Source organism: Bos grunniens, chromosome 16, assembly GCF_055505025.1.
Source record: "Bos grunniens cultivar Pamir isolate PY7600 chromosome 16, Bosgru_T2T1.0, whole genome shotgun sequence".
NCBI classification, from domain to species: Eukaryota; Metazoa; Chordata; class Mammalia; order Artiodactyla; family Bovidae; genus Bos; species Bos grunniens.
In genome coordinates, this window is record NC_141180.1 from 49,440,615 (window position 1) to 49,464,970 (window position 24,356).

General features: G+C 45.4%; 1 protein-coding gene across 1 annotated transcript in view; it reads left to right on the forward strand.

Moving 5' to 3' along the window:
* The window catches only part of KIF26B (kinesin family member 26B), a 518,582-nt gene that overhangs the window by 470,238 nt on the left and 23,988 nt on the right, over positions 1–24,356 (forward strand). Inside the window, exons 11-12 of the mRNA XM_086344948.1 lie at positions 19,227–19,389; positions 20,394–23,802. Coding sequence (XP_086201074.1) covers positions 19,227–19,389; positions 20,394–23,802 — 3,572 coding nt within the window. The remainder of the gene's footprint in view (positions 1–19,226; positions 19,390–20,393; positions 23,803–24,356) is intronic.

Below are 24,356 nucleotides of genomic sequence, written 5' to 3' on the forward strand. Positions count from 1 at the left end.
TCTCCAAAGAAGATATACAGATGACCAATAAGGGCACGAAAACATGCTCTATATCAGTGGTCCCCAGTCTTTCTGGCACCAGGGACTGGTTTTGTGGAAGACGATTTTTCCATGGACTAGGATGGGAGTAGGGGGAATGGTTTCAGAATGATTCAAGCACATTATAATTAGTGTGCACTTTATTCCTATTATTGTTACATCAGCTCCATCTCAGATCATCAGGCATTAGATCACGAAGGTTAGGGACCCCTGCTCTACATCATTAGTCGTTAGACAAGTGCAAATAAAACCATGATGAAATACCAGTTCACATCTGTTAGGAAGTTCAATTCAGTTCAGTCGCTCAGTCGTGTCTGACTCTTTGCAACCCCAAAGAGTTGAGTGCAGCACACCAGGCCTCCCTGTCCATCACCAATTCCTGGAGTTTACTCAAGTTCATGTCCATTGAGTCGGTGATGCTATCCAACCATCTAATCCTCTGTTGTCCCCTTCTCCTCCCGCCTTCAGTTTTTCCCAGCATCAGGATCTTTTCAAATGAGTCCATTCAGGAAGGACTATTATCAAAAAATGGAATATGAGTATTGGTAGGAATGTGGAGAAAGTGAAACCTCTGTGCATTGCTGGGAGAAATGTAAAATGGTTCAGCCACTGCGGAAAACAGTTTGGCAGTTCCTCAAAAAGTTAAACATAAAATTGCCATATTATCCAGCACTTCCACTCCTAGGTATATACTCAAGAAAATTGAAAGCAGACTGGAACAGACACTTGTACACCCATGTTCCTGGCAACATTCTTCATAATAAGCAACAGATAGCAACAGTGCAAGTGTTCAGCAAGAGAGGAATAGAAAATATGGTATATCCACACAATGGAATATTATTCAACTGAACCATACACTGAATTTAAACTGTATGGTTAAAATAAAGTTAAAATAGTGACTTTTATACTAAGTATATTTAACCACAGTTTAAAAAACAAGGAAAAGGAAAGGCCAGCAGTTTTCAAGGACACAAGTCCTTGAGGGTTTCTACTACCATTAGATCTTCCTTTTTTTCCTTAATAATTAATAGGGTAATAATTAGTGGATTGAGTTGTATATGGAAGAATTTCCATGGACAGGAATGAAGTAAAGGTCTTTGCAGGCTGACAGCTGGGATGAACACAGATGCAGGAGAGACACAAACGTCTGCCCTTGTTCCAGAAATAGTGACTGGAGTGGGACAGACAGTGTCCACAGTGCAGAAAGGCACCTTAGAATATTTTGCAGCTTCCTCCTCAGGGGGCTGCCCAACCCATATTCAAAGCCCCCAAGTTATCTTTATTGTAATCTTTTATATGATAAGGAGGAAGCCTCCTAGATTTTCAGTCAGTAAAGTAACAAATGGATTAGAACTTTGGTCATGCCAGTCAGCAACTCGCAGGGTAAGCACCTAAGGGCTATTTGGTGAGTGATGAACTTTGTGGCAGTGGCACTTCACTCTTCCTCCTGAAGCCACTTTCAGCATTCCCGAGACTTAGAAAGGCCATTGGCTAGGATTAGGGAGCAAGCTTGGAAGAAGAGGGCACAAATGGCTTAGCCTGACCTTGGCAATCAGAATCCTGTTTTAAGCTCCATGCTACTGCCTTTAAAGAAAAGCCGTTGCACAGGGAGAGAGATGAGCTTGAGATCACAGGGAGGACATGTTTCATCATCTAATCCATCCTCCCAAGTACTGGTGTGAATCCTTCCCAACAGGGGGATGTTCTGTACCCCTGGCTTCACATAATGATCCAGCTTATGTCACCTCTCTTGGAAGGTTACCCTACAACACAAGGGGTGCCCACTGGCATGCAGTCTGATGAGCAGAGAGAGATTGGACCTTCCTTTCTTTGTGTGCACATGATCAGAACACAGTCAGGTGAAGGCAAACGAAATGACAGCTAGGGCTCAAATTTGCATTTTCTCTGTTCATTTTATTTTGATAGAAAGAAAGCATGGAATTGCCTAAATTGAACTTAGGAGACTGGAAACAGTCATGATTGTAATGCAGTGTAATTGTCAAGCCCAGATTCTTTGTCTCATGTTATTTAACCTCTTTTTGGCCTTTCCAAGGAATGTGGTAGAAGAGGGGTTCATATGGGTTTCCAGAGCTGGAAAGTAAAAGCCCCATAATTCACCTAGCACCCACATTGCTCTGTCATCTTCGTGTTTTGTTAGAGAGTCAGTTTAAAAAAGTAGATGAGACCCTTCCAGATGTTTCCCTGACTTTAAAACTTTTTTTTTGGTAAACACATTTCTTTTGAAAGAACTCTAAATACACTTGCAGATTTTCAAAGCCCAGATTTTGCTCAGTTCTAATGTCAACCCTGAAGGGTGATCACAGACTGAGTCATAGAAAGAAGCACCATCAAAATACCACATCAAACAAACATAAGCTTCATGTAAGTTTCTTACCTGAAATAAACATTAAAACCTCATGAAAAAGCATAAGAATGTTCTAAAAATATAGGTTTATCACTAAGGTGATATAGGAAGCTTAGGGATGGTATAGTGGGAAGGCAGTAGAAAAGATTTGATAGAAGGCACTAGACAAAAATAGGATTTTATTATATCAAGAATTCCGTTTGTAACTTTCATTTTCTTTCTTCTTGAGAATTCTTTGAGAATCCATGGAAAAGAACAAGGGTGAGCAAAAATCAGGGGAGAAGCTCTGGGTTACCATGACAACGTGACTCTTGACTCCATCTCTATCATCCATCATTGCCTTTTGGATTACTGCAGAAGAGATCTTTGACATTGGAATTAACACCTCCTTCTAAATCTGAGGATAATTTAAAGCTGAAGAATAGCAAAGTCTCTAAATAGTACAATGAGCTCATCTTTACTCAAAAGATGTGTAATGGTCATAATGCAACATAATTGAGGTAGTTCCTTATCTCTCCCCCAGTAAAGCTGTCATAAACCACTGCAAAGGCTCTATAAAAAGTGACAGGGCTATAGAAATATCTATTGTAAAGTATCGATAATTAATGATAATGGTTTGGGCCAAATAAATTTGTAAAAGAAAGTAAAACTTCAGATAATGTGAAGAATGTCAGAGTAGTATTTATAATCTAAATTTCAGTAACAATATAAACATGATTATTACTCCTATTCTGGTCCTGCAGGTGGAATAAATAATGAGCATGCATCTATACAGACCAGTCTGCAGAGTTCAGTAACTGCTTAATGAGCCATTAAGCACTTCTTTATAATATCTTAAACTTCACTACCACACTCTATTTTTGCTGGTCTGCTAATTCATGGGAAATCTATGGACCTGTTATTTTCTATTTGTCTGTTCATGCCTGAATGTGTGCCCAGTCACTCCATCGTTGTCTGACTCTTTACAACCCCATGGACTGCAGCCCACTAGGCTTCTCTGTCCATGGGATTTTCCAGGCAAGAATATTAGAGTGGGTTGCCATTTCCTACTCCAATAGATCTTCCTGACCCAGGGATCAAACCTGTATATCCTGCATCTCCTACATTGGGCAGGCAGACTGTTTACCACTGAGAATCCTATTTGTCTGTAAGGTCTACTAATTTGCCTTCTATAAGTTATTGTTTTTGTTTTTCAACAAAGTGATGACATTCCTAGCTCTTGATTATGCTAAACTAAGTAAAAATAAATATAGGCTCTTTCCCTTCTGTCCTGGAGCTAATAAGTCATAAACATTGTTTGAATTACTGTGAAGAAAAATCGAAATAAAAAGAAAGATCAAATTGAAAGCCTAATTCCTGCCCTCGATGGTCTTGGGATCCTGTTGAAAAGAGCTACCTGGCATTGACCAAACTGTGAGGTTTGAGGACACAGTCCTTGAACTGCCAAGTCTGCCAAAGACTTCTGACACCAACTGTAAGGAGTTAGGGTCCAACTACAAAATTAGAGGAAGAGTCCAGAAAAGACTACTCTCACCTCTGACAACCAACTGCACATTTAGGGGGTTCCCAAAATCACCTCCAGGTCTGGTAATTCACTAGAAGGACTCAAAGCCTCGCTGAAAGTACTCAAGGCTACATCTTGTTATAGAGGATACAGATTAAAAGCATACAAAGGAAGAGATGCAGAGGGCAGAGTCTGGGGAGAGAGGGGTTCCAAACATGAAGCCTCCATTGTCTTCCCCTGCGGAGACAGAATGTGTTACCCTCCCAGTTGTCAATGTGTGACAATATGCACTGAGTTTCGGTATGCAGTTTTACCTGGGGCTTCATTGCAGAGACATGATGGATTAATTTCCAGCCTGGCTGAATTTGGTCTCTAAGTTGACTGATACCGTGTGACCCAAGGCCCCTGAAGTAAATCACGTGATTGATCTTCCAGGCATGGCCAACTCCCACTTTAAGACTATTGGGTGTGCCCCTATGGTCTGGTGTGACCAGTCGCCACTCTCCACAAAGACATGCCCAGCAGATACAATACAGATTACTTTCCAGAAGCTGAGGTTAAAGCTAGATCTCTTTGGGTGAGACCATATTCTTTATTGCATAGGAGTCAAGACAAGTCTGAGTGAAGAGGAGGTACTAAATTATATGGTAGGTAGAGGAGGGCTTAGTATGAGCTTGGATGACCAAAGAAATACTTGACAAGCAATAGAAGGAACATGGACTACTCCCAAGCAAGAGAACATTTAAGGACATGATAAGTGTCTTTTAAAATGTGAAGGGCTAGTGTGCACAAAAAGATGATTCTTACCCTGTATGCCCCTTGGAAATAGAGTTGAATGTCTGTGGGTTAGAAATATAAAAAATATATAAGTTCAATATAAGAAAGAACTTTTTAATAATTGAGGCTACTTAAAAATATTACCCAGGCTGCCTTGAAGTTTTCAGTCATTAAAAATATTCTGGCAGTAAGCAGATCACCTATAATAATGGCAGTCCTCTTATTAGGAAATAAAATGACCCTTAAGAATCTTTTCAGCTCTAATACTCTTTGGTTCTAAAATTATTTTTCTATTTTTTCTTTTGTTCTCAATTAAAGAGTTTTTATTGAAGTGTAAGTTACATAGCATTATATTAGTTTCAGGTATCAGTCAGTTCAGTCACTCAGTTGTGTCCAACTCTGTGACCCCATGGACTGCAGCACACCAGGCTTCCCTGTCCACCACCAACTCCCAGGGCTTGCTCAAACTCATGTCCATTGAGTCAGTGATGCCATCCAATCATCTCATCCTCTCTTGTCCCCTTCTCCTCCTGCTTTCAATCTTTCCCAGCATCGGGGTATTTTCCAATAAATCAGTTCTTCGTATCAAGTGGCCAGAACATTGGAGCTTCAGCATCAATCCTTCCAATGAGTATTCAGGACTGATTTCCTTTAGGATTGACTGGTTTGATCTCCTTGCAGTCCAAGGGACTCTCAAGAGTCTTCTCCAACACCACAGTTCAAAAGCATCAATTCTTCGGCACTCAACCTTCTTTATGGTCCAACTCTCACATCCATACATAACTACTAGAAAAACCATAACTTTGACTAAACCAACTTTTGTTGGCAAAGTAATGTCTCTGCTTTTTAATATGCTGTCTAGGTTGGTCGCAGCTTTTCTTCCAAGGAGCAAGTGTCTTTTAATTTCATGGCTGGTGTCACCATCTCCAATGATTTTGGAGCCCAAGAAAATAGTCTGTCACTGTTTCCATTTTTTCCCCATCTATTTGCTGTGAAGTGGCATGATCTTCATTTTTTGAATGCTATGTTTTAAGCCAGCTTTTTCATTCTTCTCTCTCATTTTCATTAGGAGGCTCCTTAGTTCCTCTTCGCTTTCTGCCTTATGGGTAGTGTCATCTGCATATCTGAGGTTATTGATATTTCTTCCTGCAATCTTGATTCCAGCTTGTGCCTCTTCCAATCCAGCATTTTGCATGATGTGCTCTGTATATAAGTTAAATAAGCAAGGTGACAATATAATAGGTATACAACACAATGATTCAATATTTGTATATAATTCAAAATTATCACCATAATAAGTCTAGTTAATGTCCACCATCATAAGTTACAAAACATTTTTTTCTTGTGATAAGAACTTTTAATATCTTCTCTCTGGTTGTTGTTTAGTTACTAAGTCATTTCTGACTCTTCTGAAACTCCATGGACTGTAGCCCACCAGGCTTCTCTGTTCCTGGGATTTCCCAGGCAAGAATACTGGCATGGGTTGCCATTTCCTTCTCCAGGGGATCTTCCCAACTCAGGGATCAAACCTGGGTCCTCCTGCATTCCAGGTGGATTCTTTACTTCTGAGCCACCAGGGAAGCCTCAATCTACTCTCTTAGCAACTTTCAAATATGCAATGCAGTATTATTACTAGTTATAGTCACCATGCTGTATATTACATCCACAAAGCTTACTTATTTTGTAACTGGAAGTTTGTATCTATTTTTCAACCTTGTATCCTAGAATTAGTGAGTTTTCTAAATTGTGTTCTTATTACATGAATTACCTTTAAAATGTCTTATGTCATACCCGCATGCTACAGTCTTGAAATGAATATATGTTTTCCTGAGCAGAACTTAGATTTAGAATATCTAGAGTAATTCAGATTCTAGTAACTGAGTGATCAATGACTAGACCAGGATGGAAGTTTTTTTCTTGTTCTAGATAAGAAGGAATGAATTGTTAAGCAAAAGAATAAAGTAAGAAAGTTTTCATGAAACACATTTAATTTATATGTGAACCTATATTTTATAGCCACTTCAGAAATTGCAAATATATCTCATTAAGTGAGATTGAAGCAGATACGTTAGGATTTTAACTTGAAACCTTCTGTTAACTCTAAATTCAAGTTACATGATATACTTCTTTTGAAAGATTCTGAGCCTGTTCCCTGTTTACAGCTGGTCTTTGTCATGAAGTGGACTGGATTAATGTGAATTGTATCTTATTCAGATAAACAGTGGAGAAGGCAATGGCAACCCACTCCAGTACTCTTGCCTGGAAAATCCCATGGATGGAGGAGCCTGGTAGGCTGCAGTCCATGGGGTCACTAAGAGTCGAGCACGACTGAGCGACTTCACATTCACTTTTCACTTTCATGCATTGGAGAAGGAAATGGCAACCCACTCCAGTATTCTTGCCTGGAGAATCCCAGGGACGGGGGAGCCTGGTGGGCTGCCGTCTATGGGGTCGCACAGAGTCGGACACAACTGAAGCGACTTAGCAGCAGATAAACAGAACACTGATATCCAGGATCAAATAGATTCATGCAGCCCAAATTTCCTTAGATTTCATCTTCCTATGTTTATAAGGGTAGATGACTAAAGTCATAACTCCAATTTCCTTGGCCTTAATGCATACCCACAATGTAAACCCTCCAGTTTATATAAACTGTCTTTCTATCCAGATCATTTTTGATGTACCTCAGGGAGCTCTCATGAATGCTCATCATGTAGTCCTGCTGGAGACAACTACTGCTTCATCTGGAATAGCCCTGTTTGGGCATGATCACTGCTCTCCTTCCTCTCACTGGGCACAGTCACCAAAGCTGTTGAGCCACCATGATGCCAGCCCTGGCTAAACAGAATGGCAATGGGAAGAACACATCTCTCCCTGCATCAGAGGCATCCCCAAATGGTGATATTTGTGCTAAGGGTTCTATGTTGATGTTGTCTTTGCTGTTGTTCAGTCACTAAGTTGTGTCTGACTCTTTGCAACCTCATGAACTGCAGCACACAAGGCTTCCCTGTCCTTCACTATCTCCCAGAGTTTGCTCAGACTCATGGTCATTGAGTCAGTGATGCCATCCAACCATCTCATCCTCTGTCTGCCCCTTCTCTTCCTTTCCTCAATCTTTCCCAGCATCAGGTTCTTTTCCAATGAGTCAGCTCTTTGCATCAGGTGGTCAAAGTATTGGAGCTTCAGCTTCAGCATCAGTCCTTCTAGTGAATATTCAGGGTTGATTTTCTTTAGGATTGACTGGTTTGGTCTCCTTGCTGTCCAAGGGACTCTCAAAAGTCTTCTCCAGCAATACAGTTTGAAAGTATCATAAAATTAGTGCAGAAATAAATGCAAAAGAAACAAAGGAGACCATAGCCAAAATCAACAAAGCTAAAAGCTGGTTCTTTGAGATAATAAATAAAATAGACAAACCATTAGCCTTCATCAAGAAAACAAGGGAGAAGAATCAAATCAACAAAATTAGAAATGAAAATGGAGAAATCACAACAGACAACACAGAAATACAAAGGATCATAAGAGAGTACTATCAGCAACTATGTGCCAATAAAATGGACAACTTGGAAGAAATGGGGAAATTCTTAGAAAAGTATAACTTTCCAAAACTGAACCAGGAAGAAATAGAAAATCTTAACAGACCCATCACAAGCACAGAAATGGAAACTGTAATCAGAAATCTTCCAACAAACAAAAGCCCAGGACCAGATGGCTTCACAGCTGAATTCTACCAAAACTTTAGAGAAGAGCTAACACCTATCCTCAGAGAAGGCAATGGCACCCCACTCCAGTACTCTTGCCTGGAAAATCCCATGGACATAGGAGCCTGGTGGGCTGCAGTCCATGGGGTCGCGAAGAGTCAGACACAACTGAGCGACTTCACTTTCACTTTTCACTCTCATGCTTTGGAGAAGGAAATGGCAACCCACTCCAATGTTCTTGCCTGGAGAATCCCAGGGACAGAAGAGCCTGGTAGGCTGCCATCTCTGGGGTCACACAGAGTCAGACATGACTGAAGCGACTTAGCAGCAGCAGCAGCAACACCTGTCCTACTCAAACTCTTCCAGAAAATTGCAGAGGAAGGTAAACTTCCAAACTCATTCTATGAGGCCACCATCACCCTAATACCAAAACCAGACAAAGATGCCACACACAAAAAAAGAAAACTATAGGCCAATATCATTGATGAACAAAGATGAAAAAATCCTTAACAAAATTCTAGCAAACAGAATCCAACAACATATTAAAAATATGACCACGTGGGCTTTATCCCAGGGATGCAAGAATTCTTCAATATCCACAAATCAACAAATGTAATATACCACATTAGCAAATTGAAAGATAAAAACCATATGATTATCTCAATAGATGCAGAGAAAGCCTTTGACAAAATTCAACATCCATTTATGATAAAAACCCTCCAGAAAGCAGGCATTGAAGGAACATACCTCAACATAATAAAAACTATATATGATAAACCCACAGCAAACATTATCCTCAATGGTGAAAAATTGAAAGCATTTCCCCTAAAGTCAGGAACAGGACAAGGATGGCCACTCTCACCACTACTATTCAACATAGTTTTGGAAGTTTTAGCCACAGCAGTCAGAGAAGAAATATAAACAAAAAGAATCCAGATTGGGAAAGAAGAAGTAAAACTCTCACTGTTGCAGATGACATGATCCTCTACATAAAGGAGAGGATCTGCAACCCTAAAGACTCCACCAGAAAATTACTAGAGCTAATCAATGAATATAGTAAATTTGCAGGATATAAAATTAACACACAGAAATCCCTTGTATTCCTATACACTAACAATGAGAAAACAGAAAGAGAAATTAAGGAAATAATTCCATTCACTATTGCAACAAAAAGAATAAAATACTTAGGAATAAATCTACCTAAAGAAACAAAAGACCTATATATATAAAACTATAAAACACTGATGAAAGAAATCAAAGATGACACAAATAGATGGAGAAATATACCATGTTCATGGATCAGAAGAATCAATATACTGAAAATGAGTATACTACCCAAATACCCATATAGATTCAATGCAATCTCTATCAAGCTACCAATGGTATTTTTCAGAGAACTAGAACAAATAATTTCGCAATTTGTATGGAAATACAAGAAACTTCGAATAGCCAAAGCAATCTTGAGAAAGAAGAATGGAACTGGAGGAATCAACCTGCCTGACTTCAGGCTCTACTACAAAGCCACAGTCATCAAGACAGTATGGTACTGGCACAAAGACAGAAACATAGATCAATGGAACTAAATAGAAAGCCCAGAGATAAATCCATGCACCGATGGACACCTTATCTTTGACAAAGGAGGCAAGAATATAAAATGAAGAAAAGACAATCTCTTTAACAAGTGGTGCTGGGAAAACTGGTCAACCACTTGTAAAATAATGAAACTAGAACACTTTCTAACACCATACACAAAAATAAACCCAAAATGGATTAAAGATCTAAATGTAAGACCAAAAACTATAAAACTCCTAGAGGAAAACATAGGCAAAGCACTCTCTGATGTAAATCTTAGCAGGATCCTCTATGACCCACCTCCCAGAGTAATGGAAATAAAAGCAAAAATAAATGGGACCTAATTAAACTTAAAAGCTTTTGCACAACAAAGGAAACTATAAGCAAGGTGAAAAGACAGCCTTCAGAATGGGAGAAAATAATAGCAAATGAAGCAACTGACAAACAACTAATCTCAATAATATACAAGCAACTCCTGCAGCTCAATTTCAGAAAAATAAGCAACCCAATAAAAAAATGGGCCAAAGAACTAAACAGACATTTCTCCGAAGAAGACATACAGATGGCTAACAAACACATGAAAAGATGCTCAACATCACTCATTATCAGAGAAATGCAAATCAAAACCACAATGAGGTACCATCTCACGCCAGTCAGAATGGCTGCTATCAAAATGTCTACAAACAGTAAATGCTAGAGAGAGTGCGGAGAAAAAGGAACCCTCTTACACTGTTGGTGGGAATGCAATCTAGTACAGCCACTATGGATAACAGTGTGGAGATTCCTTAAAAAACTGGAAATAGAACTGCCATACAACCTAGCAATCCCACTGCTGGGTATACACACCGAGGAAACCAGAATTGAATGAGACACATGTAGCCCAATGTTCATCGCAGCACTGTTTATAATAGCCAGGACATGGAAGCAACCTAGATGTCCATCGGCAGACAAATGGATAAGAAAGCTGTGGTACATATAAACAGTGGAATATTACTTGGCTATTAAAAATAATGCATTTGAATCAGTTCTAATGAGGTGGATGAAACTGGAGCCTATTATACAGAGTGAAGTAAGTCAGAAATAAAAACACCAATACAGTATATTAATGCATATATATGGAATTTAGAAAGATGGTATTGATAACCCTTCATGTGAGATAGCAAAAGAGACACAGATGTAAAAACAGACTTTTGGACTCTGTGGGAGAAGGCGAAGGTGGGATGATTTGAGAGAATAGCATTGAAAAATGTATATTACCATATGTGAAATAGATTGCCAGTCCAGGTTCAATGCATGAGACAGAGTGCTCAGGGCTGGTGCACTGGGATGACCTTGAGGGATAGGATGGGGAGGGAGGTGGGAGGGAGGGTCAGGATGGGGAACACATGTACACCCATGGCTGATTCATGTGAATATATGGAAAAAACCATCACAATATTGTAGAGTAATTGCCCTCCAATTAAAATAACTTTTTTAAAAAAGAAAGTATCGATTCTTCAGTTCTCAGCCTTCTTTATGGTCTAACTCTCACACTGGTACTTGACTACTGGAAAAACTATAGCTTTGACTAGATGGACCTTTGTCAGCAAAGTGATGTCTCTGCTTTTTAATATGCTGTCTAGGTTTGTCATAGCTTTTCTTCCAAGGAGCAAGTAGCTTTTAATTTCATGGCTGTCACCATACATACATGCATAATATGCACTCACCATACACAATGATTTTGGAGCCCAAGAAAATAAAATCTGGCACTATTCTACAGTATTTAAAATAGAGTTCTATAGTATTTAATAAAGAGCTCTATGGAGAACAGTTAGGCTAACTGTGACTCCTCTCAGCACCTCCACCAACAGATGGTCTCAGGTTAGGTAAGGCATGAACTCATATCAGGCACCATATTGGTTGGATCATAAAGGCTGGTCCATCAGTTGGCAGTGGGTGATTCTTCATATGGTCCTCTTCTAAGCTCTCCTCTGATGAACAGTCTCACCATCTCCCACACTGCTGCATGCCAATGATGGCAGAGGTACCTCAAACACCCATGCCAGATGCAGGCAGCTATTCTAGCCAATGGTTTATTCTGAAAGCTAAAGTCACCCTCATTGGAAGACCTGAGAACCATGCTTCTCTATCAAGGTTGCCAGGATTACGCACTCTTGTTCTTAGCATCCCACAGCACAGACCTGCTCACACCGTTTGCAGTACAAATGGAGTAGTATCTGAAACTGAGTCAAAAGCCCTTTAACTTCATGAACTCCTTTTGGGTATGCCAGTAGGATAGCTTGGCCTGTACCAAGCTTTGGGCTGTTCTGTAGTACCAGAAACCGGAAAATTCATGCCCTGAAATGTTGGCATCCTTGAAGGGAACATTGCTGAGAAATGGCCATTCCTGTGGAGCAGACAGCTTCCCGTGCAAAAAGGCGTGTGAAGTCTTCTCCCAAACGTGTAAATGTCTGTGAAGCAACCCTGAACAGGGGACTACCCATCCCTTACAGGGAAATAAACTCAAGTGAAGTGATTTTTTCCTTGTGGACATATGTGTTTCAGCGTCACAGCTCAGTAGTCTCACAAATAAAGACAAGCAGAGGCATGAGAGCTGCCCTCACCTGGGGGCCTGGCGACTCAATCTACCCTCTGCACAATGAACACTCTTTCTAGTGAGAGATAAAGAACCACTCAGATGTGGACCACCTGGGCCGGGAGCACTGGGTTATAGGTCCTGGTGTCTTGGGACCCTTGTCCTCAATACTTGAGCTGGGCTCAGGAGGACACCGGTGACTCTTCAGACAATAGTAGAAAAGGATGTTCACAGACCAGTAGGATGTGAATGGGAAGGAGGCAGGGTCAGCGGGAGAGAGGCTGTAGCAGAGCCAGAAACTTGTGCAAGTTCATGACTTTAGCCTATCTCTGGTCCTTCTTTTCCTTTCTGTTCTTTCTTCCTATTTTTTTTCCTCTTCCTGGTGGTCAGTGGGTAGATGAAGGGGCCTGGTGTTTGGGGTCTAAGGCTGGGAGATTAGAATCTTGGAGCTGCATCCATCCTTGGCATCTCTTGCCCACATCTCAAGCTCTGTTTGGGGCTCTACAATACATTCTGGCAGTTTACAGGTAAAATGGGTAGAAAATGGGAGAGTTTCTAGAATGCAATGTAGTTCCAGAGTCATATCCTTAACAACATGAGGGATACCAGAATTTTCCTGGCATATAAACCCTGGTTGTTATCTTGATCTGACATCTGTAAGAATTCTGTGTGTATGGTTTCCATTCTTCAACACCAATGTGGTATTGCTTAAAAATAAACAAGCACTGTCTCCTTTTTCTAAAAAAGAGCATGCCTGTGTATATGTCTGGGAGGTCACATGTGTGTATGTCTTTGTGATTTTTATGTCTGCTGCCCACAGGAATCTTTCTCTTGCACATTGTTCTGGAGATTAATTTTCTAGGTTAACTAAGTTCCTTTCCTTTTGTTTCATTAGGAATTAATATAAGTCACTTTACTTTTTTTTGTGCCCTCATTGTGTTTGCATTGAAGGAGGCATATTTTTTAAAACAGATCCATGTCTATAAGTGGACATTTATGGCTCTCTCCCACAAGAATCAGGCCTTGAAGAAGGGCTGGCCCATCCATGGTGCTGTATTTGAGTTGCTCAACTTGGTGATTCAGAGCTCACTACTCTTCAAAAGAACATGGTCAGTAGATGCCTTTCTTCCTACGTCCAGAGTTCTTCACCTCCTTTCTGGGGAAGAAATATATTTAACAGCTGTCATGAAAGGAACATCTATTTTCTTATGAGATTACCTGGCCAACATTGCAAATGTGTGACCCTGGCGGCCCTGTACCAACTTACCAGTTGGGACAGTTTCCCAACTCTCAGGGTCAGTGAACAATGATCTTGAGATTCCAGATTGTCCTTTCAGAAAGGAATTTAGAGTTCTGTTGGGTTCAGGGGGAGCCTCAAGCAGATACATCCCTGGACGCCAGGCCACATAGGAGAATCTCAGCCAAGGAGAGAACTGTGCTATACCCACTGAAGTCTGGGTGCTCCCAGCCATCAGGGAGTTACGGTGATGGTGGGGGCGCTCCCAGTCTTGAGGGTCTTTCTTTATCATGTGCTGTTTTAGATTTGCTCTTCTGTCATTGGCTTTAATGGATGGTATGATAATGTGTTGGGTTTTTAACATTTTATTTATTTTGGGCTGGGCTGGGTCTTCATTGCTGCTCTCAGGCTTTCTCTAGTTGTGGGGATTACTCTAGAGAGTTGCAGTGCACAGGCTTCTCATTTCAGTGACTTCTCTTATTGTGGAGCATAAACTCTAGGCTCCTGGGCTTCAGTAGTTGCAGCATGCAGGCTCAGTAGTTGTGGAGCACAGGTTTAGTTGCTCTGTGGCATGTGGAATCTTCCCAGACCAGGGATCGAACCTGTGTCCCCTGCACTGGCAGGTGGATCCTTAACCACTGGACCACCAGCAAAGTCAGATAACATGTGTTTACCTGTGTGTCTCCCTCACTGGGTAGTAGGCTCTAGGGCCTCTGCTCTGCACATCCTCAGAGTCTGCAGGATGGCCTCCTGAGGGCCCACATTCACCAAATGCTATTTGAGTGAGCCGCTGTAGACATTCACAAGTTAACGAGTTGGAGGGTGAGCAGCCTCATCGCCCCTTAAGGACAGCCTCTGCTTCTGTATCACACAGGAAATGAAAGGGCAGTCGCTGATGACTGTGTCCTGGTGCTTGAGTGATTTCTAAAACCAGCGCTTGTTCCTCTGCCTATTTCCATGCTGCTGATTTTTAAAGCTCTCCCTTCAGGAAACATCTGAAAGAAAGACAGATGAACTGAAAGAAAGACAACAGGAACAACTGTCAAGTCAGAAAGAGACTGTTGAATAGGAAGGAAATGGCAGCCCACTCCTGTATTCTTGCCTGAAGAATTGCATCTACAGAAGAGCCTGATGGGCTATAGTCCATAGGGTCACAAAGAGTTGGACATGACTGAAGCGACCAAGCACATATACAAGGAAATTAAGACATACCTCTGTGTTCTTGTTGATAAATTTTTGGCACTCTGTCTAAAATGAAACCACTTTTTGTCAATACTTTAGAGCACGGGTCAATGGACTTTTTCTGTAAAAGACCAGATAGCAAATATATGGACTCTGCTGTTGTCGTGTGAAAGCAGCCAGAGACAATATGTTAACAAATTAGTGTGGCCATGTCTCAATAAAACTTTATTTACAAAAACAGGCAGGGGGCTGGATTGGGCTGGCGGGCCTCAGTTGGTCAGCTCGTGTCCTAGAGTACTATGTGCTCTGTCATGTTCTTATAAAATTAATGAAAATTTACTCGTTATGCTATTTTTTTGGTGTTCTCTTGCTATGGCTAATAAAAGGTTGACTTATTTTGAAAAGCAAGACATTTTTCTAAAAAACTGTTTTAAAAAATGTGTGCAGTGGGGTGGGAGGGAAGTGGAATGTGTGTGCATAGAACGTGACTGTCTGAAAGAAGAGCAGCACGGTCCTTCCCAGACCCCAGTCAACCCTACTCTGTCGCCCATCCTTTCCCGTCCCGCCCAACCCATCCTTCTCGCACGGGTCCCCAGGTCTAAGTTCTCACCCACCCTGGCCCTGGGGCTCGGTGGCCAGCAGTTCTGCACCTGTGCTCTCCTGTTCCTCTTGCCTCGGTGTCTATGCAGAGGTGCAGACTGAGTTTGAACTGATCACTGCCCTAGAAACTTTTCACTCTTTTTATTTTCCTGCCAAAGACAGTGAGTCAAACCTACAGTTTGTCCCTTCTTTCACCTTCTCTTCCCAACTTAATTGTCTTTGTTCCAAGTTAAAGGGTCATGATGAGGTAGAAAAAAACAAAAACTTTATAGCCACCATCTTTCACTCTCATCAGGTATGTTTTAGAGTCTAGAGAGGCCCATGTGAAACAATCTTCCTGGCAGTTTTACTGGCTTTCCAAAGGAGAGCTAAAATGCTTGTTGCCAAGCAACGCATAGGCCCTGGCTTCCTCCAACAATGTGGACTTAAAAATAAAAAATTGTCCCATGATTGACTTATGAATGGGGGAATCATGTGGAAACACACAGGGCAAACAGTTTGATACAACAATGCTGTATCTGTTTGTTTTGTCTTTGGTATCTTTTCCTGGGGCCTTTACAGGGCCATGTGGATAAATAACTGGGGTGTGCCTTCAGCAGAGCAACTGATGAACAAGACTCATCAGTAGGAACTTCATAGTACAGTTGATTCTCAGAATCATTTTCAGATTCAATGTTGTGAATTATGTTCAAAATCCATAGTTTTATTGTAATTTGCAGACATGCTTAGTAATAAAAAGTTTGAGCCACCCAATGCACATGTTCCCAGCTGAGACTGGACAAGCCAACAGCTTTGTCTTCTTGTTTCATCTCTCATCATGTAAACAAGGGTGTTTTTTGCAGTCTATTTAGTGACACTTTTTTGTATTTCTCTGCTTTTTGTTGGTGATTTCACTGTGTAAAGTAGCCCCCAGGTATAGTGCTGCAGTTGTGTAGTGCAAGAAGGCTGTGGTTTACAGAAAAAATACATGTGTGAGAGAAGCTTCATTCAGGCACAATATAGTGCTGTTGGTGTGAGTTCAGTGTTAATGAATCAACAATATGGTACATCCAGGAAGAGGAAATTCACTGATGTATATGCATCAAAGTTCTGGAAAGTACTCAAGTAACATCGAAGTGCATGATGATACTGTGGAAACAGGCTGTACTGGTGGATTCATAATATGCTCATTTTTTTTTTTCTTTTAAAGCATAGTGGAAAATATTGTAAGGCTGAAAGCCAAAGAAATTTATGGTCATGTTACCCAGGGTCAAGGAAATGTTAAATCCTTCTCAGCTAGTGTTTTATTATATAGAAGGTACATATAATTCATTATTTATAAGAAATAGAAATTAGGATGTCTTTAAATAGATATGCACATAAAACAAGGTTATGTGTTGATCAATTGATGAAATATTGTGACCCAGGGGTCTCAGGAACATAAACGCACATATTTCCCCTAGGGGCACAGCTCAGCATTCACTAGCTCAGTGTTCCCGGAGACTTAATAAAAATAACTGTCATAACTAATAAGAATTAACCATACATGATCACAACTTAACTCTGATGGGATGTATCTCCCACTTCCCATATGGAAGACAAAGGCTTAGAGTTATCCATGTACAGTGTCTGTACTGAGAATGTGTGCCAGGAAGGAAACTTGACTTCCCCATCTGGTTGTCAGCTCTGGGGGTTTCCATGATGTTCCTGATAGACATTTTGAAGGAAGATAAATGTTTAGAGCCAGGAGCTAGGGCTGGAGGGCTCCTCCTCCATACCCACTTACTTTTCTGTCCAAGTCAGTTCAAGCTGCTATAACAGAATCCCATAGACTGAGGGACTTAAGTGAATTCCTCACAGTTCTAGAGGCTGGAAATCTGAGATCCAGGTGTTGGAAGATTTGTGCCTGGTGGGGCCCTGCCTCCTGGCTCATAGGTAGCTATCTTCTCACTGTTCCCGCACATGGCAGAAAGGACAAGGAAGCTCTCTAGGCTCTTTTGTATAGGGGTAAAAATTTCACTCATGTGGGCTCCACGCTCATGACCTAATCACCTCCCAAAGGTTCAACCTCCAGATACTATCACATGGGACGTTAGGCTGCAACACATGAATTTGGGGGAGATGTAAACATTCAGTCCATAGCATTCTCGTTCCACCGCTTTTATCACTGAGTGTTTTCCTTGAAGGGAAACTATGATATATTTTTAAATTGTACTGGCACTGAGCCATAGTGAGCCCAGTATCTCCGAACTGACACCTTAATTGGTCCCAGATGGAAAGGGGAAGCTATTGCTCTTACACAAGTCTGTTCTCCCTGAAGGTCTGATGCAGGTCACATGTGAAGTGGTTTTCTGTCTCTGAGGTCTAATCTCTGCTGACAGTGGCCTGCATGTCACACGGGGTCTCCTGAGCTGGATAGTCTCTCTCCAGAGAGCTGACTGGGGTGGGGGAGGGTGGGGGGCAGAGAGGGGGGCAATGGCTGACTGCTGAAAGTAGTGAAAGTGTTAGTTACTCAGTCGTGTCTGACTCTTTGTGACTCCATGGACTGTAGCCTGCCAGGCTCCTCTGTCCATGGAATTCTCCAAGAATACTGGAGTGGGTAGCCAATCTCTTCTCCAGGGAATCTTCCTGACCCAGGGATCAAACTTGAGTCTCCTGCATTGCAGGCAGATTCTTTACCATCTGAGCCACAAGGGAGGCCCTGACAACCGGATTACAAGCCTGAGGACAAATCCCCTCTCCTCTGGCAAAACAAACTCAACACAGGGCATGGGAAGCAAAGAGGCTCCCTCAGACTTTAGGATCAGGGACGGCTCCAGAGACAAAATGACATTTGGCAGCAGTTAAGAGGCAAGAGTTGATGATGACGTAAGCAGAAGCCTCTTAAAAGCAAGGCAGGAAGAATGTCAAGACAAGTTCAGGAATGAAAGAAAAAACATGAGTCGTTCCTTCAGATCACTTTTTAAAGAGCCTAGAAACACCATCTCTAAACTCCTGGGCCTCATTACCCAGGACACTGGCCCCACACAGCACCTGCAAAATCCCCAGAGGAGTCCTTCTAGAAAGTTCTGCCTTCTGTTGCTGATTGAGTGCTTGGGTCTATGTCTGTGTGTCCCCGGTTTTAATCAGGAATATGAATATCTTTTCCTTTGTCACTACCATGTGCAAATATATGTTAAGAGACAATGGCACTAAAGTGGGTGCAACTCCTTGGCCAAAGAAACCTTGCATGTATTATAAACACATAGCTCTTCAATACAAGTTCATGGCTGGAAAAGTGCTTTTTTTATTGCAGGGATTGCCTGGTATGGAAATTTGCAGAGAAAGGCCCGATATGCAGATAGCATGCCCAATCACGGGTCACAGAGTTGCTTTCTCCCCATCCCTGCCTCTCATTTCTATTCCCAGGCCTCATTTTGGGCAGTGTCATATGCATAGACACACAGGAATGCCCCATCACAGCCAGGACAGTGGTGCCAAGGGAGGTGCTATCCATCCTTGGGGTTAGAAGCACTTGCTCAGCTGCCAACTACAAATAGCTTCATGTAGAAGATGATGTTAATTAGTACGCATTAAAAAAAAAAAGGAGGGGGGAACCCCACTGCCCACAGCAAGCCATGTAGGGGCCTGAAGTCCTACCCTGACAGCCAGAGTGAAGCATGGCCCACTAATACAGCCTTAATTCACTTTGTTGGCAGAGAAAGCAAGCTCACCATGCTGCTGCGGGAGTCCCTGGGGAACGTGAACTGCCGCACCACCATGATCGCTCACATCTCTGCCGCCGCTGGGAACTACGCCGAAACCCTGTCCACCATCCAGATCGCTTCGCGAGTCTTGAGGATGAAGAAAAAGAAAACGAAGGTAAGGGGTTTGCTGGGTGCGGAGGATGTAGCAGCTTTCGAAGCCCTGCCCTGGAACTGAGTCAGAAAGAGCGGAATCACTGTTTCTAACCCCCCAGCACCAGGGGCCTGGTGAGCTTGGCTGCCGAAGGCCTGGCTCAGCATCCACCTCGGGGTAGGACTACCTCCTGGCGGATACAGAAGTCCCGTCCCCTCCCCACTGCTGGTGATTTCCTCAGTCATCCAGCCTGGACTCCTAATGGGGAGTGCTTGGTTCACGTTAGAGAGTTTAAACGATTGCGACTTTGAGGTGAAAATTTTTAAGAGCGATGGGAAATATCCATAGTTTGTATCTTGCCTACCTTGGTCCTTCAACTGATTGATCCCAAAGGAGACTGTTAGTTTACTCCTTGCTCAGGGGACCCTACTTCCTGTGCATTTCCAGGAAGCACTTTTCAGGCCAAGGGGTGTTGTCCTGTTAATTCAGTGGTTGATTCTGGCTGATGAAACCACTGGGCTCATTTTCTCAGGCAGAGGCAAAGCCAGGACAGTGGCGGTATGACAAGAATGTCTGAGAAAATCATTATGATTGTGGTCAGTCTGGTCTGTGGCCAGCTGGTGATTTGTGGGGGCTTTTTCCCCTCCTATATATATATATATATATATATATATATATAAAAGAAATATATAAACACACATATATTTGGTCAAAAGCACATCTTTCCAACCAGTGTCCCATGGCACAAACTGTCATACATGGTTGGGTGTGCAAACTAGTGACCCCCTCAAGTCCTTAGGAGGTCACATGGGACCTGGGCTGGTCACCCCATTTCATGAGCAGCCTCTGCTTCCCCAGTGAGCCTCACAGTAGTATGAGGGCATGACATGCAGAGCTGGGGCACCTGGCCTGGCACACTCGGGTAATGGCCCGGGGTCTGGATGGCCTGCGTGGAGCCAATGGCCTCTGCCAGTCACCTGGCCAGTTGCCCCACGACACCACACTAACTGTTTCCCTCTCACTCACAGTACACATCGAGCTCCTCTGGGGGAGAGAGCTCCTGTGAGGAAGGCAGAATGCGCAGGCCCACCCAGCTAAGACCCTTCCACGCCAGGGCCGCCGTCGAGTCAGACTTCCCCATCCCTCACCTGTCCAGCGACCCTGACTACTCCTCCAGCAGCGAGCAGTCCTGCGACACGGTCATCTATATCGGGCCAAATGGCACAGCCCTCTCTGACAAGGAGCTCACTGACAACGAGGGGCCCCCAGATTTTGTCCCTATCGTGCCAGCCCTGCAAAAGGCCAGGGGTGACAGCCGGTCCACGGAGGCTGGAGAGGCCGGTGCCAGCAAATCGGAAGGGGACTGCTTGAAGTGCAACACGTTCGCCGAGCTGCAGGAGAGGTTGGATTGCATCGATGGCAGCGAGGAGCCCAGCAAGTTCCCCTTCGAAGAGCTGCCAGCCCAGTTTGGGGCGGAGCAGACAGGCAAGAGTGTCCCATTGAGCCAGGCAGCCGGAGCAAGTCCGCTCTGTGAGTCTGATAAGGAAGACGATGGTTCAGACGGCCAGCTGACAGACAGAGAAGGTGTGGAGCCCCCGGCCTCCAAGGTGCAGAGGAATCACTCCCCGGTCCCTGCCTCATTGCTCACCAACAGCCCCACCCCTGCCTCACCCCGGAGCATCCCCGGCAGCAGCAGCCAGCACAGTTCTTCCCAGCTCGCGCAGAGCCCCAGCCTCCGGAGCAGCCGGGAAAGCCTGAACTCCTGCGGCTTTGTGGAAGGCAAGCCCAGGCCCATGGGCTCCCCCAGGCTGGGCATTGCCAGTCTGTCCAAGACCTCAGAGTACAAGCCGGCCAGCTCTCCTTCCCAGAGATGCAAAGTCTACACCCAGAAGGGGGTCCTGCCTTCTCCGGCCCCACTGCCCACCTTGAGCAAGGATTCAGGCATAGTGTCTAGTGAGTCCCTGCTGCAGCCCGAGGTACGCACGCCCCCGGTTGGAATGAGTCCCCAGGTTTTGAAGAAATCCATGTCTACTGGGAGTGAAGGGTTCCCAGAAACCCCTGTGGATGACGATCATCAGGCAGCAACTTCCCCAGATTCCAAGAAGGAGATTCTGAGCACCACGATGGTGACAGTACAGCAGCCTCTGGAGCTGAATGGTGAGGATGAGCTGGTGTTCACGCTGGTGGAGGAACTGACCATCAGCGGGGTGCTAGACAGTGGCCGCCCCACCAGCATCATCAGCTTCAACAGCGACTGCTCGGTGCAGGCCTTGGCCTCAGGCTCCCGGCCCGTCAGCATCATCGGCAGCATCAGCGAGGACCTGGAGTGCTACTCGAACGTGGCTCCTGTGTCCGAGGTCAGCATCACGCAGTTCCTGCCCCTCCCAAAGCTGAACCTGGACGAGAAGGCCCGGGAGGCGGGGAGCAGACGTTCCTCCATCAGCTCCTGGCTGAGTGAGATGAGCACAGGCAGTGACGGTGAGCAGCCGTGCCACAGTTTCATAGCACAGGCATGTTTTGGGCACGGGGAAGCAATGGCAGATCCTCCTGCCTCGGAGTTTGTCAGCAGCATCCAGAACACTGCGGTGGTGTGCCGGGAGAAGCCCAAGGCAGGCCCCGACAACCTGCTCATCTTGTCTGAAATGGGGGAAGACTCCTTCAATAAGGCAGCCCCCATCAAAGGCTGCAAGATATCCACCCTGGGCAAAGCCATGGTCACCATCTCTAATACGGCCAGTCTGAGCAACTGCGAAGGGTACATCCCCATGAAGACCAACATTACAGTATACCCCTGCATCTCCATGAGCCCCCGAAACGTCCAAGAGCCTGAGGTGTCCCTGGCCACCGTCAGCTCAGTCCCCAAAGCAGCCCAGTCCCAGGAGAGCAAGGAAAGTGGTGCAAAGAAAGAGATGAAATTTGAGGACCCCTGGCTGAAACGAGAAGAGGAGGTAAAAAAAGAGAATGCTTATCCCAATGAAGAAGGGAGTAGGTTTGAGACAGCCATGGGCCCCCCAAAGCCTGAGGCCAGAGCAGAACAGGACAAGAAGGCCAGCCCCAGTGACAGGCTGAGCAACAGTAGTGGTGAGGTGTCTGCCTCCCCAGGGGCCGACAACTTCAGGAGAGTGGTGGATGGCTGTGAGATGGCCCTGCCCAGTGTGGCTGCCCAGAGCCCCGTGCATCTCAACAAAAGCCTGAAGTCCAGCAGTCTTCCCAGGGCTTTTCAGAAAGCCAGCAGGCAGGAGGAGCTAGACAGCCTCTTCTACCATTGCGCCTCAGAGACCAACGGCATTGGCTCGGCTTCCAGCACCCAGCCCTCCAAGGCCACCCTGGAGAAGAAGGTAGCGTCCCCCAAGCACTGTGTCCTGGCTCGGCCCAAAGGGACTCCCCCGCTGCCCCCTGTCCGGAAGTCCAGCCTGGACCAGAAGAACCGGGCTAGCCCACAGCACAGTGCCTGCAGCAGCAGCTCCAGCAGCCCCTTGAACCAACCTGCACCCTTCTTGGCCAGCTTCCCCGACGAGCCCAGCAGCAAGATGAAGGATGCCAGCAGCAGCAGCAAGCTCTTCAGCGCCAAGCTGGAGCAGCTGGCAAGCCGGACCAACTCTCTGGGTAGGACCACAGTCAGCCACTACGAATGCCTCTCACTGGAGAGGGCCGAGAGCCTGTCCTCCATGAGCTCCCGGCTGCACACGGGCAAGGACAGCACAATGCCCCGCACAGGGAGGAGCCCGGGCCGCAGCGCCGGGGCCTCGCCCACCAACCCGGGCCCCACGCAGTCCGCCGGGGCCTCGCCCAAGGCCAGCCAGTCCAAGATCTCCGCCGTGAGCAAGCTGCTCCTGGCCAGCCCCAAGGCCCGCAGCCTGTCCACCTCCACCACCAAGACCCTGAGCTTCTCCACCAAGTCCCTGCCGCAGGCCGTGGGCCAGAGCTCCGGGCCGCCCCCCGGCGGGAAGCACATGTCCTGGTCCACCCAGTCGCTGAGCCGGAGCCGGGGTTCCGGCCTGGCATCCAAGCTGCCCCTGCGGGCGGTGAACGGGCGCATCTCGGAGCTGCTGCAGGGCGGCGCGGGCGGGCGAGGGCCGCCTGGGCGCGCGGGCCCCGAGGCGGAGGACCGCGCCATACCCACCGACGAGCGCCCGCCGCCCACCGCCCCGCTGCCCTCGCCCTACAGCAAGATCACACCGCCGCGCCGGCCCCACCGCTGCAGCAGCGGCCACGGCAGCGACAACAGCAGCGTGCTAAGCGGGGAGCTGCCGCCCGCCATGGGCAAGACGGCGCTCTTCTACCACAGCGGCGGCAGCAGTGGCTATGAGAGCATGATGCGCGACAGCGAGGCCACTGGCAGTGCATCGTCCACCCAGGACTCCATGAGTGAGAACAGCAGCTCCGTGGGCGGGCGCTGCCGCAGCCTCAAAGCCCCAAAGAAGCGCGCCAACTCAGGTAGACGTGGGTACCTGGTGGGCGTGGGGTGGGCCCTGGGATGCAGGGATGGGAGCCAAGGCACCCCTGTCCCGGCCACCTGTCACCTGCTGGGGACAGAGCCATCACTGTCAAAACCAACCTTCCGTCAGGGCATCACTCAGGCTTCAGGCAGTGATGCTGGTCAGTCTCAGCCCAGAGAGAAGGCAGGCCCCCAGGGCACCACTCCTCACTCACCAGCCATGGGTTGTGGAGGGTGGGGGTGTGGGGGGCGGGAAGAGGCCTCTTCCTGCATGAGATCTCCCCATTCTGACCCCAGACACCTGGTTTCTCTGCTCAAGGACCAAGAATACTGCAGTTTAGAACCACTCAAGGGATCAGGTCATTGTAGCTACACTTGCGTGGAGAAGGAAATGGCAACCCACTCTAGTATTCTTGCCTAGAGAATCCTGTGGACAGAGGAGCTTGGTGGACTGCTGTCCATAGGGTCGCACAGAGTCAGACACAACTGAAGCGACTTAGCATGCATGTATGCATGCATTCGGAGAAGGCAATGGCATCCCACTCCAGTACTC